Source organism: Varroa jacobsoni, unplaced genomic scaffold (assembly GCF_002532875.2).
Source record: "Varroa jacobsoni isolate VJ856 unplaced genomic scaffold, vjacob_1.0 scaffold_849, whole genome shotgun sequence".
NCBI classification, from domain to species: Eukaryota; Metazoa; Arthropoda; class Arachnida; order Mesostigmata; family Varroidae; genus Varroa; species Varroa jacobsoni.
Genome location: NW_019213751.1, coordinates 108653 through 122591, shown reverse-complemented (window position 1 = coordinate 122591; position 13939 = coordinate 108653). Strand labels below are relative to the sequence as shown.

The 13939-nt window shown below is 40.3% G+C and overlaps 1 protein-coding gene and 1 long non-coding RNA gene across 6 annotated transcripts in view; one reads left to right on the top strand and one right to left on the bottom strand.

The window, feature by feature from the left end:
- Positions 1 to 13939, bottom strand: part of LOC111264345 (uncharacterized) — a 34170-nt gene that overhangs the window by 6263 nt on the left and 13968 nt on the right. For all 5 annotated transcript variants that reach the window (XM_086970047.1, XM_086970048.1, XM_086970049.1 and 2 more), the window contains 2 exons: positions 1299 to 1543; positions 833 to 913 (listed from right to left, as the gene is read on the bottom strand). In XM_086970047.1, the coding sequence (XP_086826173.1) occupies positions 833 to 913; positions 1299 to 1515 (298 nt within the window). In that variant the 5' untranslated portion in view covers positions 1516 to 1543. The remainder of the gene's footprint in view (positions 1 to 832; positions 914 to 1298; positions 1544 to 13939) is intronic.
- LOC111264352 (uncharacterized) lies at positions 6007 to 11363 on the top strand. Its single transcript, XR_002682825.2, has 3 exons — positions 6007 to 6107; positions 9728 to 9817; positions 10146 to 11363. It is a non-coding gene; the product is annotated as an uncharacterized LOC111264352 (long non-coding RNA).

Here is a 13939-nt window from a genome sequence, read left to right as displayed (position 1 = left end):
AGCTCTCTTCTTCGCCGCAACGGCCAGAGGGCCAAACTCATTAGAGCTTTCAAGTACCATATGAGTGTTTCATAATAAATAATATGTTGAAACCCTGGGCACGAATGTTGCCCTGTCTTGTCATGTCAAGTGCAGGGAACTACGTTGGCAAAAGACTTCAGATGACGACCAACTGAGTCAATGCCAACCTAAAATAAGGCTAGTTCAAGCTAGACACGATTAGCGATCGACGTTCTTTGAGGAAGATCCTTCATGCTCACATCGAACGCAGAGTCACCTTCAGCTGCTGAAAAGTTTCAGGGAACATCGACACATTTCGTTGCGTAACCGGCTAACGGCTGCCTACAGGCGACTCAGCAACCGAACGTCGCTTTCATTTCTTATTATGAAACACCTAATCCCTATGTTATTTCGCTGACGCTGGGTCGAAAGGTGAGTTCGCGTTTCGAATTTATGCCAGCGTGTATATGAAGCTGAAAATACTTTAACTGCATTTACTGATCTCGAAGCAATCTTGTACAATTTAAATGATGATTTTATGATCATCGCTGTCATTAACTCCCTATGGAATATTACACTATGAGAAAAAAACACGCTACTGTACAGTTGGGTGTTAGTTTCATGTATTTACATCACGGCATCTGCTCGGAGCTCAAACAGTTGACAGTTAGATTGAACAGGACAATCGTAGTTAATGATTTTAGGCAAATCGTCACCTGCCGAAGAGCAATTAAAACTGATTGCATCATCTGATTTTAGTGCCATGACAGAACGTAACAGATGTTACCCAAGTTTCACTTGAAATGATTATTAAATCTAAGGAAAAACCTACCAAGTCTCGAAGTGATAACACTTTTCACAGGAGTCCATGTGACGGCGCTGCCACGCCGGCGCTCCTCGTCGCCTGAATCACCTTGAGAAGATATTTTCAAATGAAACAGCAAAATGGAAACATCCATCCGAAACGCAAAACCTTCCACCGTAACAGAGTAACTCCTTGAACATTCTTCACTTATCCCTCAAATAATTAGCAAGCAAGCTAAAATGTATAGAGCTCATATACATGGTCGGCAAGTCTTCTGACAGTTAGAAAAAGTTATTTGATCACTCATTTTGCGTGTACACAGTATATACACACACACGCACACACTTAGTATACATTTATATTGTATGTATACATTATATGTATCTGTTAGATGATTTATCGAGAGGCTTTTGCTCCATCCTACATGATAGTGGTTACCTGTAGCAATAAAACAAGATGATGTTATTCGTATCAATGAATGAAGATGCTTTACTTGGTTCAGAGGTATGAATCGGATGTTCGATGATCCTCCGAAATCCGCCTCCAGCTGTCTGCGAGTTTTGATAGTGAGACGAAAGAGGAGTCCCTCCGTGAGTATTGTTGGCCGCTGACCCGATGATGACGAGGGATCCATGACCCCCAGCTGCGCCTGAAGTCGACGTTGATGCAGATGGTGTTGGCGTATTCTGTCTAGAAGAGCCACTGCTCATGTCGTCATACAAACCTGTACCGCTCCGACTGAAACATGCATGCTGCTAATATTAGATGTTTTTCGTACCCAATATCGTGCACGTTAGCTGTTAGGCACTACTGGAGCCGATTGGGTCCTGCCAGCCCGAACCAAGCTACGCCCAGATTTGATGTCCACAGTTAGCAGGAAAACACGTTACCTACTTCGATATCGTTATCACGCATACGGCCAGCATTGATTATACAGATTGCGTTTGTTATGTTAGCAAGCGGTGATTATGTTTCCCAATTTGTAGTGCTATACTCTTTATCACGTTTAGTCGTTATTTAGGAATATCCGTGCAATTAATACGGTCCCTTGAATACGCCGTTGGGGTTATTTCAGCAAAGAAAACCAGTTCAAATATAAAAAAAATTACATGTTCTTTTGTCATGTCGTAGCTACATAGCGATACGTTTGGTCGAAACACTGCTAACAATATGTCTCATATTTTACCACATATAGTAACGGCTCCTCCCTCTTAGCTAACAACAGACGAGGGCTTTCGTATTGTATTGCAGTGTTTTGGAAAGCAGAACGTATCTGTTTTTCTACGTAATATTCTAGCAGCAAAGAGCCCGATTCTAGTCGTCGAACAAGGGAAATTAATAAATGCCGCGCAAAAGGCTGATCGAGACAACGAGGCCTTATCGCAAAAAGGCTAGCAATTGCTCTTCGAGCACCTTATACGTGTGTATGACATGTACAGGACGAAGCAGGCGTTCCTTGAGAGTTTAAAGGAGTCGTTTAACACACATGTGTTCTATATATATATATATGCTGTGCAGACGCAGGAAGAAGACTAAAGTTGATAAAAAACGAAATGGATTATGTTGTACAAGAGACAGGATACTAATTTCTTGTTGGACTCATTGGATTCACATGATATACGACATCTAATAAACATGCAGAATGATAGATGATGTATCGCTAGAATCTGGGCTATAAACAGAGAGACTAACGAGGTGGACTTGAACTGAAAGGACCTGTAAAAGTAAGATGATTTAAACGCCCACGATGAAGAACTTCATAATCTGTTCTGGGATATATGAAGCGGATCTGTATCTCTCCGTCACGGTTGTACGCGTACTTGTGGCTCTCTTTATACTCTTTGTGCTTCTGATTACTTTTGAGATTTTGAAGTTAGTTCAACATTTGCAAATTAAATGTTTCTTGATTCACCACCCTAGCGACAGTGACAAAAGTAATGTAACAGTAGTCTGAATCCAAGCATATCCAAAAATTTACGCTAGTGTAATTAATACTAGCATTGCCCGTCGCCAATATACCAAGTGTGTTTCGCAGCCATCTATGTCGCGCCTCCGTTAATTGGCAAAAGAGCAAGTTCTGTGTACCTACAAATCTCTAAATAAAGTAGACAGCGGAAAAACGTGTTAAAGAATGTTGCAGATAAGTATTTAGGACTTATCTATAAGTATTTAGGACTTATATATTCTGAAATGAAATCGACCGTGAAAAATAAAAACGTATGCCAACCTTAGCCCTTGTAAAGGTGTACTGTTTTCAAAGTAGAAACTTCGTCGCCATTGTTGCGATGTAAAGAAGTATAAACTTTAAAAAATTATCATATATCTAGCTAATCATGCTCTTGCGAAGATAATGCCATCAGCTTGATGCCAAGAACGTATGTATATATGCACATACATGTTGGATTGTTGAAGAATCATTGACCGCTTGTCTAGCAGATGGCTTTAAGGTCACATATTTCCCAGAGTGTAACACGCGCCTGCCCGATGTTTGGACGTCATAGGAATTGACGCAAAAAAATTAAATCGATCTTAATGCATCTATGAATCTGCCGAAACGCAACGAAATTGTTAAAGCGAGCCATTGCCAAAGCGACCGATAACTGGTCACAAAAAGTTTATCAATAATACGCAAATGAAGAAAAAGGAGCTCCACAATCTGTGGCAAGATCCAAACGATTATCGCTCGAGTTTTTGTATTTGAGACAATTTATGCTTCATTGGCAACCCAATATATATTTTCTAAAATATAGAATTCGCTTCTGTATGGACAAAACTGTACAACAGAATCTGTAAAATGAAATGTTTCATGCACAGGCTTCTGGGCACTTCCCGCACAAACATTGTCGGTTGTCTTTCAACGTTCTAACACGTTGCCTAGCTCAAATGCCCATTCGATTTTTTATCTACAATTCATAGATTATACAAAATATCCTGTTATAGCTACATATTAGTGGAACTTACAACAGGACCGTAGTCATCGTATTGTATCTACGACTAACTCAATTTTTCCCCTAAATACTAAATAAAAAAAAAACTAAATAAAAACTTTCACCTGCCGACATAATAACCGTATTACAGTTATTAGCATAACTTACTAATGGTTACTAAATCAACGTTTGGTCGCATAAAATTATGGATACGTGATGCACTTATTTTTCTTCTTTAGATTGAGTTCAAGATGTCGGCTTATATCAATGTACTAATTGTTTTGTTTCATTTGCTTTAGTTATAACTTGCTGCGCGTACCGAAGGCTAAATAAATCACTGTTTAAATTGGACAATGAACTTCCTAACAACTTCGACCGTTATAGGGTAACTTGCGTCATGACTCGAAGTATATGATAAAAAAAATTCTCTTCATACGTTAGCTGACAGAGTTTAATCAGTTGACGGTAAATTACTGGACCCTGTTTTATCTTCGAATAGTTTACTTTCTCAGTCTTCTACTCGCGATTAGTGGTAACAGTGAAATGATATTGGCCTTTCTAACAGCAATCATTGGCTAGCAGTATTTGAAATGGGAATCGACCTCACTATCACCGTTGGCAACGTTGCGAAGTAGACAAAAAAGAACTGCTACAGCTGAAGCAATTACATACCTCGTCAGCCCCGAAGATTGAGCGGGGCTGCAATTCATCGATTGTCTAGCGCCAGTTGCCTGTTGCGAAGCAATTTGCCCAGGGTTAGCCAACGGATCGGTGAGGGCGACGCTGACGCTTTGCGCTTCTGAGCCTAGGTGGGGGGGTCCTCCCTGCAAAACAGGTGTCCCCGAAACTACGCCGACTAACCCATAATAGTCGTACACGCCGTGCGGAGGGCAGCTTGAAATCTGCGAAGGCTCCACAATCACTGATAGTTTGGAGGTACTCAGAAATCGTATGGTGGCGTTTATCCTGGAGGAACCCTCCTATGAATATTCGAAAGTAGATTAAGTCCTTTTTAAGGAAAACCACAAATGTCTGTATAATCTTCGGTAACGTCGGTATATCTTGCGGTCCAGGGTAACTACAATAGAGAAAGTACAGGCCTCCTCAAGGAGCTTAACGTTATCTCTGCTCGTGTCGGATACGGAGGGATCTGAAGTCTCTTATCCGAATCTAAAGTAAACAGGCAGTTGACACAGTTTCTGGACGCACTTTTTACAGTTATATCTATTGACCTGTTGCATACAGAATAGCAGGTATTAGGCCACGACTGTGCTTGACAGATAAACAGGAAAGAGACTGGTTTTTAATTTGTTCTTGGACACTGTTGAAGATTGATTTACGTCGATACGTGGGGTAAAGAACTTTCAAAGAGGAGCGTTTTCTTCAGCTACAGCTATTGTGATGACTGGTCTACAGCAGCGCTCACTGACCAGCTTTGTTGAGAAAGCCGAACTAACAAGGATGACCTACTACATGCTTGAATGAATCCAGTCTGGTTGATCTATCCGAAAATCGAATTCTGCGGGTCAGAAAGTCTTTGTGCGGCGACTTGCATATTCTTCCGACCTTTTTCTTACGCTATGTCGATCGTGACTAGATTTCCTTTGTTTTTCTTACATAAAAGGCTTATCACCAGCGTCGGCCCGACGTTATACCAGGCACAATTACTGTTTAATCAGCGAAGCCTTCGGATGGTACCCTTCAGCGCAGTTGAATGATGCGGCTCCCTGTAACGGCAGCTGTTGTCCTGTTTGAGGCGCTGTCGTCCTGAATTGCGTTTCGCCCCGTAACAGTATTTCATAAAAGGAATAATTACCAGTGTTGGTACACGCAGGAGAAATACACCGAATTTTCACTTAGTAAGTCCGAATGGGTGGAGAGCTGCATAACCGAGTATAGGTAAAAGTGTTTTTTTGATAATGATAGGGTTCCTGTGCTGATAAGGCCTGTTGATCTCCCGGTTGGCTCTCGCTTAGCGTGTTGATGTCCGGCAGTCGTCAGTGTTGGATCCTATGGATAGTTGATAGATAAACACGAAGACCCCTTCCTGTTCTGGCGGTGGCCGTGGGTTATCTAATCACCTGTCGCTCACGGGCAATACTCTAGCTTTGCGGGAAAACGCCTTCGAGGCGGGACTCGCCGGCCCGTAAGGGGCGGAGCCTTTTGCGTAAGGACTTCGAGCGGTCGTACTATTCGCCATCACTGGACTACCGGGTTAGCGATAGTAGCGCCACCTCGTCGGTCTCACGAGCACCCAGTACGATCGCCCCTTACTCCCGCTAGCAAACCCGGGATCTGGGTCCCGCTGCAAACCGCTAATCCGCCCTAACTGCTTCGGTACAGCTACTAGATACTCGATGACAAAGCGCAAACAGGTTAGTTGAATGTTGATGACTTGGCAATAGTAAAAGAAGACTGATTATTACGTTTCCTATGTGTTGCTTATCAAGTGAAAGATAAATCTGAGATGAAATAGATTTTATATACAAACTAATATTTTTGTAAAAAATAATGGAGATTTAAAGTACACTAAGCCAATAACTAGAATAATTTTTTTGCGATACTAACTGTTATTATATAAACGTATATGCCGCAGACTATGTTATTTTTCATCGATCCTAAGAAAGGAGTATTGTAATTGACCGGCACGTCCCTTGAGTGCGATGTATCTCACGTAGAAGGCTTTCATTCAGTAGATTCACTTGTTTTATTTTTATTCACCTATATTAAAGGACTTGCTAAGAATACCTGTTTTATTAGTGTTTTATATAAAACGGAAAAAAGATTAAGGGAAAATAGATTCACATTATGTATTGGCGTTAGCTCGCACCTCTGCTGCGGGTACCATTATGATTATGGCCTCTTAGAATTAGGAATTATTGAAATCATTAAGATGTACGCAAAATGGTTTATGGTAAAATTTTCGATAGTTCTTCTTCTTGCCATTGTTAGATGCATGTATATAGGATTGCCGAAACGCGCTAGCCGTTGTAAAATAAAAAAAGAAGATGGAACGAAAGTCTTTGTATTGTTGAATTTCTGAGCGTTGTGACCACTTCGGCAATGCGTCGCAAGCAGTTTTTCAATTGTCGCCTATTCGGTGCAACGCTTCAAGTACAGGCTTTGCCTGACGGTCAAAAAAATCTCTAAATTTATTTCGAAACACCTGTTTCTGTTTGGTATTAAAATCTTAATGTTTTTAGAAACAGTTCACTGACAAGACAATCAAAAACTCTATCAAAGTACAAAACAAGTTCCCTTGCCGAATGTTGTATATTTATCTAATACATTTCTTTGTCCGCATACTTCGCCTAGCCGTAACGTGCTAAATCTACACTTTATATTTAATATTTCATTTATATAAAAATTGCTGTCCGACTAGATCTGTAGCTCCGAAATGTTCCGAATAGAAACGTAGTGATATTCACAACAACCCCAATTCTGTTCGTCATCACAAAACGTTCATAACCCTATAACCATTTTCCATTTCCAGTGCTTCGTCATGCTTTTCTGCCATTTAGCGTGTTCGCTAGTTCTATTGTTTAAGTATTTGTCCACCATATTTTTCTTTGCATCCCCACACTTTCGTGCACAACAGTCGCTTGAAAATACTTTTACATTGGACTATCATTATATGATTTCCAGCTATCAAACGAAACGATCGGTGATACCTGCTGCACCTCAAACAGCAATATGGGAAGAAAAATTATAGCCTTGTCCGACACTATTTAGCAGGTCGAAAAATTTAATGACTTTGAATCTACGCGCCATCAGCAGACGAAATCTTGTAGAAATTTGCACTACGTTTTTGGTTGACCATTACAATAAGCTGGCTGACTAAAAATAACGAGTTAAAAGGCAAAGATATTTTTTATTGTTAGAAGTCAGCGGCCGATATTTGAGTTAGTGTTCCTTTATGGTAAGGGTAATGGTGGAATCCATCGAAGACAGGTGAAAGCAGTATGAAAGAAAGCTTCTAGCGAAGTACTAGCGCTAGAAGCGCCACTGGTGTAGTTATTTCAAGCATGAAAGCAAAGACAACAGAGGAGACGGCTACCTCTCAGGATCGCAAATGGAAAAACTAATTTCCGTGCTTACGGAAGCTAGTGAACAAAAGAGTATATAAACGGTATACTCTCTGTCGATTCAGTATTATGTTCCGCAACATGTGTAATGGAAGTATAACGAGAATATTGAGAATAAAAAAATTTAAGATGGGTTTTCCATGAACTGGGTTAAGGACGAGAAATAACACGTTTGGTGAGAAACATTCGCGCAATAATTGCCGGGAAAAATTCGTGGTACGCCAAAAAATGACTAAACATACGAAAGGCGTCGTATATGAGAGAAGCGATTTCGGTCATTATGCCTAATAAATTCGGGCGTAAACTAATGTTGACGGTTGTTACGGACATCAGGGAATTTATATAACGCGATATTGGCGTATTGAAGAAAAGAGGGTCAATGATGCTTTATAAATGAGGAAATCCTTATGGATGTCTGGTGCACACAGAGTACCTAATTGAGCAAAAACACGATTTATTGCATCACTTTAATGACGACCTAAATTGAGCAAAAAAGAATCCAGTGATAGCTTCACAGTTGTGATCTCCAAATTTGAATCCAATGATTGTTTTTTTGAGGAGGGCAATGAGTGTCACAGCGTATCGCAGGGTCAATTTGTACTAACACGTCGCCATATACAACCTATTAGAAACCTTGAGAACGCTGGCTTTAATGTATAAAAAATAAAGGGGAGTACATCTAATACATACCAAAATTCTGTAATTTTAAGTTTAAAAGTAATAAGTTTTTGGGCTCGGGACAATATTTTTGCGAATAATGTTGGAGTTTTTTTTGGAATTTTATTTACTCTGAGAAAACCTAGAATGGCATATTACCACTGTTTACTAAACCATAACTAATCCTTAAGAATCAATATCATGCACCTAGAAACCAATCTGAATTGTCATACAGTTTTTGCGTAATCCTATCGTAAGCTTTCCCCACCCTATTTCATAACGCTCAGGTGCGAAGTTAAAAAGCTGCTGCTAATCTAAACTGATAGACCAATAATTGCTTATTTGACAATACCAATAGTTTTCTTTCGCATCACTTCTATCCAAAAAAAGATAGACGAATCTAAATGTCTAGCTATTTTTTTTCCAATAAACGACTTTTTTTTTGATATAAGATTAAATACACTGACATATAGCGACGCTTAAAATGAAAGCAAAAAAGAGATACGATGCAGGTTATCCTTTCGCCTCCAAGAGTCGGGACTGCGCTAATATTACTTCGATGTGCTTGTTTAGTCTAGAAAAATCGTCCACAAGTCTTTCTCCGTACGTAAAAGTCATCGCTTCTACCTAAAACAGGACTCATACACTTAATGATCGTTCAAATACAGCACTTCTTAGATAGGCTAAGCCTGTTACGAACGAGCCCGACGGACTCTGAAATTGAATAATGTTTGAATTACGTTAGCAAGCGAAATTTAGAAGTAAATACACCATATCCTAAAAACTTGTAAATGAAAACCGGTAGAGTTTACTCCATGACAAATCAGTAAAAAAGGCAAAATCTCTTAGTCTCGAATATCAACGCTCACTAGTCAAGCTCTTGTTTCTCATTCCTTGTATTCTGTGTAGAAATTTATGAAAGATTGATGAATCCATTAGACAAAAAGGCCTTAAGTTAAGCACAGTACGTGATTGGTACAAACGTTTTAAGAATAGAAAATTCAGTGTTAAGGACCGGCAAGGAGAACTAGATGTCGGGACCCAAAGGACACGAACACATATCCGTAACCAAACAGAATTTTCACGAAGGCTGGGTTTGGAGTCTAAGGACTCTGTCAGCCAATACTGGTATTTTATATGCATCGTGTTATAGAATTGTAACGCAAATAATGAAAATGCGCACACTGAGTAAAAAAATAATTCCCCTGTGAATTAACTCCAGGCCAATTGAAAAAGCATGTGATTCATTTCAGACGCAATTGGCGGAAGTTTAATCAGCAAAAAAGCCGCTTTCACATACGGTGGTCATGGACGAAACGTGGCTTACTCTCTACTGCTGATCGGTAAGGAACCAGCTTATAAAATGGCAGTCTAGCAAGAAATCGAGTTTAACAATAGAGAGTAACTTCGGGTATAAGGTGATGGTAATTCTTGTAATGAACATCGCGGGCATCTGCTACGAAACGAGGTATTCGCCAAAAATAAAAAAAAATCAACGCAGCCCGTTATTTCGAATTCCTCGAGAGACTCATGATCCGTGGTCACGGAATTCAAAAGCGTGCAGTCTGGTTGCTTGGTGATAACGCCAGACCTTATCGCCATATCTTATTTACTTTCTAGATTGAGTAAAAAAAAAGACTGAAGTTGACTACAATTCACTTATTCTTTCAGTTGAAGTCCGTATGACTACTGAACTTCCCATACCTTAAAAAACGATTTCTGGGCAACTACATTTTATTATACTCCGAGAAGCCATTATGCAAAAAAAAATCGAGAAAGCTGAGACAAATGTGTAACAGAAATAAAGAAGAGTACCTCAAACACATTAAAAAAAATGTGTTTGAGGAAATAATATTATCTTTATTAATTGTCGACGACGGAATTCGAAACACACCAACCAACGTTGCATTTCGTGTTCTAACTCTCCTGTATTTGCGACTTAAAGAGAAAATAATTAACGAAATGGCCCATATTCAACCCATCAAGAAAACTCTTTAGCTTCTCTCACAACGTCCCGTTGTAGGTGGAGCCAAGGGATCGACCCGAAGAGGCGGGGCTGCCCCACGTCGGCGGATTTTGCTACGCACAGCTCAAGTCCACAAAAAAACACTCGATTTAAAGAAATTTTGCCGCTACTCGTAGGGTTGTTAGAATCCCCGTCTGTATTTGCAATGGCCCTTTACTTTTGTGTAGTCCGAAGCAGAGATGAGCACGTGTGGTGATAGCCTCATAGTGACTAGTTCTGGGTCTGTAGGTTAGAATTTAGACTTGTGTGTCCCTGTGCTTTCGGTTTCCCAGAGATGGAAAACAAGTTATTCTATGACAAGTTCGTCCCTGTACAAAATTGCAAACCAGCTGCTATAGATGAATGCGGAAAAGTGAGCATAACGTAAAATAGCTCATTTCTAATTACAGTTAATGAAAATAGAACGTCTGTTAACAAATAATGGTAAAAACAGTAAGTGCCTAGCGCTTCTCAAAACATCATTTTCTCGTTACGATACAATCGTTGCGTTATCTCGTCGCGAACGATGCAGTACAAAGATTTTTTCGTTAAAAACGGGGTTCAAACAGAGTGCCCTATCTACTGAGGACCAGGCGCCAAACAAAACAATAGTTTATAATATTTGTAGTCATCATTTGGGATGGGGCTGAAAAATTAATTTCGAAAAGGCGTTTACCGCAAACTTCGAAAAAAGGTTTTGCCCGTACCATGTCGGCTTGTCCATTTCCAAACAAATAAAAAGGTCCAAGGCCATAAAGATGTGGATTTTTGCTGTTGTACTTAATTTAGTAATAAATGTATTCCTTTTTACGTTTCGTTCATTGTAGACATTTCGTTACCTTTCCAGGGAAATTTGCGGCTCAAAAGCATATGTAATATGAAAACAAAAGGGGCATTTGCATGACATTTATCTCATTACAAGCATATGCCTTCGACTAATATCAATTTGTTTTTTTTTTAATAAAAACATTTTTGCCCGGAAGTTTAGTCTAAAGCTAAACTAAACTTCCCTGAGATCTTCCAACAATGGCACTATTTTGTATTCTTTGTAAAAGTGTAGACAGCATAATATTAGTTACTATTAATAAAGACTGACGACCAAGTTGATCTTGTGTTTCGCTCATTCTACTAACTACAGTGCGGACCAGCTTGAGTGCATGTATCCGACATGCGCACCCTAAAAATGCTTTACTCGGAGAGACGTATGTAAAGGTCGCGTGGCTACGAAGCTAGACGCATATAGCTAACATCTTTTGTGATGATGTCCAAGTGATCCCAAAGCTGAAAACCGTAAGGCAGTCAAGTTCAAGGATTAGCCGAAAAGCGAAAGCTTTTGCATTATCTCTTCCTTCTAAAAAAACAGTTTCATTATATTTTTCTCAATTCTAGGCCATCCATGCAAGTTTCAGCAATGCTCCTTCCAATTTCGACCCATAAATTGTTGGCAATAGGATGTAAAACTAGGGAGCAACGTCACCAAGACTTGCTAAGGGCAAGCACAAAAGAAAAAACGGGTATCATCATCATACCGAAACCCTTTTGCCGTGTAACATACTCGCTAAAGCAACTCATCAATTAAGTAGTTACCATCATACAGATGGATTTTCACATGGCTTTCTGCACTTTTATACTTGTTAGCTGCTTGTTGCAAGGGCCGCAACCGCGACCATGGTAGTCGATTATTTGGATCCTCTTTTCCCGCCCTCTCCCAGCAACAGCTAGTACCGGGAAATTTCGTAGCTGTGCTTTGCGGGCTTCACTGCGGCTTGTCGACTAAGCCTGGTTACGAATCCATGTGAAGGGCAACAATGGCAGAATGGGGCAAAAACGCTGAATATAGAGGAGCTAAAGAGCAGAAACACAGCAGAAGTGGCAAAGAAAATCAGCAATGAAAACACTCATCTCTCACCCTTTTTGTATATAGTTGACAGCGTTCTCACGAACGCTCATTGAAATACCTCGCTTTCGCTTTCCGTATCCCTGCGTATCTTGTTCACAGCCTGAGATCGACAAACCGACCTGTCGAACCTGGCGGCATTTCTACTTCCGATCAAATAAGATCTAAAGAGCACATGCTTCTCAACTACAGGATAAAAACCCGTTTCTCTCCGTTAGCAAACAGGAGCGTTGACGGGATGCTCCACAACTTCGTAGACGAATCGCATGCAAGGGTCGACCGGTAACATTAACGAAGTGCTATAGCTATTACTATGAAACGACAACAAGTATCTCGACAGCTTGCTGGTTGGTTCTACTGAATATTTAAGTTTTTACGAACTGTACCGGTGTTACTTTTGAGCATACTGCTCTAAACGACTCAACCACCGAGGATGCTAAACCTCTAATTGATTCACTATACGAGCCCTCCACGCTGCCGTCAGTGTTCAGCCTAGTTCCTTCTACGCTGTTGTAGCCTGTCGTTAAGGTACGCGAGCATCCTCTGGCAAAGAGCAAACGATAGAGGCAATAAGCAGGAGTGCGTGTGCGAAATAAATGTAAATCTATACCGCGTGGAACTTTACCGAAGAAGATTAACTTTTTGCCAAGCGGAGTAGCAACCCTACCTGTTTCGATGGAAAGGGTTAGGTTATAATGGTCGAGGAGTCCCGCGGAAGCAAGGCGGCGCGCGCTCGGCTCAAATCAAAGCGAAGACAGGGTGCGTTTTAACGCGATTTACATCTGAAACCCACTTTTAGCAGTTCAGCACCGCAGACAACCCCCAACCAGTAATGGCATAGTGATACTGATCTGCAACCCGGAAAACGCCCGGTATCGTTTTGTCGTCATTGTCCCTCCGTATTTTTAGCCACGACAGTTGCGAAGCGTCAACGAAAGTGGTAATAAATGAGCAGTGAAGGAAAGTCAGCTGATGTTTTTTTCTGTATTTTGAAATATTTAAAACATTACTAGCCAAGATTCTTTCTCCAATTTGCACAGCACTCGTGCGTATAGAAGTGAGGGACTTAAGTGGATTTCCTGAATGCGTTTGGTTTAGTGGGCGGGGTGAAGGCGGCGAAGTGTGGTCTGTTCATTATTGATCCAGATTGGTGACAGTTAAATGTATGACTTTGAACTTCTCTTACTTTTAACCTATTGAAGTGTCTATGGGAGCTCAAATATAAATGGGTTAACTGTGACATCAAGGATGTTGAGAGTTTGGCTTATCAACTATGCATCCAACGGTACTGTTCGATTGAAGAGATGAAATCGATGCCCCTAACACAAACAGTTAAGTAGAAAGCACTTATAAAGATGAAATTAAATTTCTATTGGCGCTTGTAATAAAGTGAATTATACATCGTACCTAGGAGATCTAAAACGTAAAATACGGTCATAATTATAGGTGCATAACGTCAAAATCTAAATAGTCACTCTAAATCTAAATAGAATCTTTTACAAGCATGTCAATACGACAAGAGACATGATATATATAAAAAAATCCACAGGCCCATCAGTGATT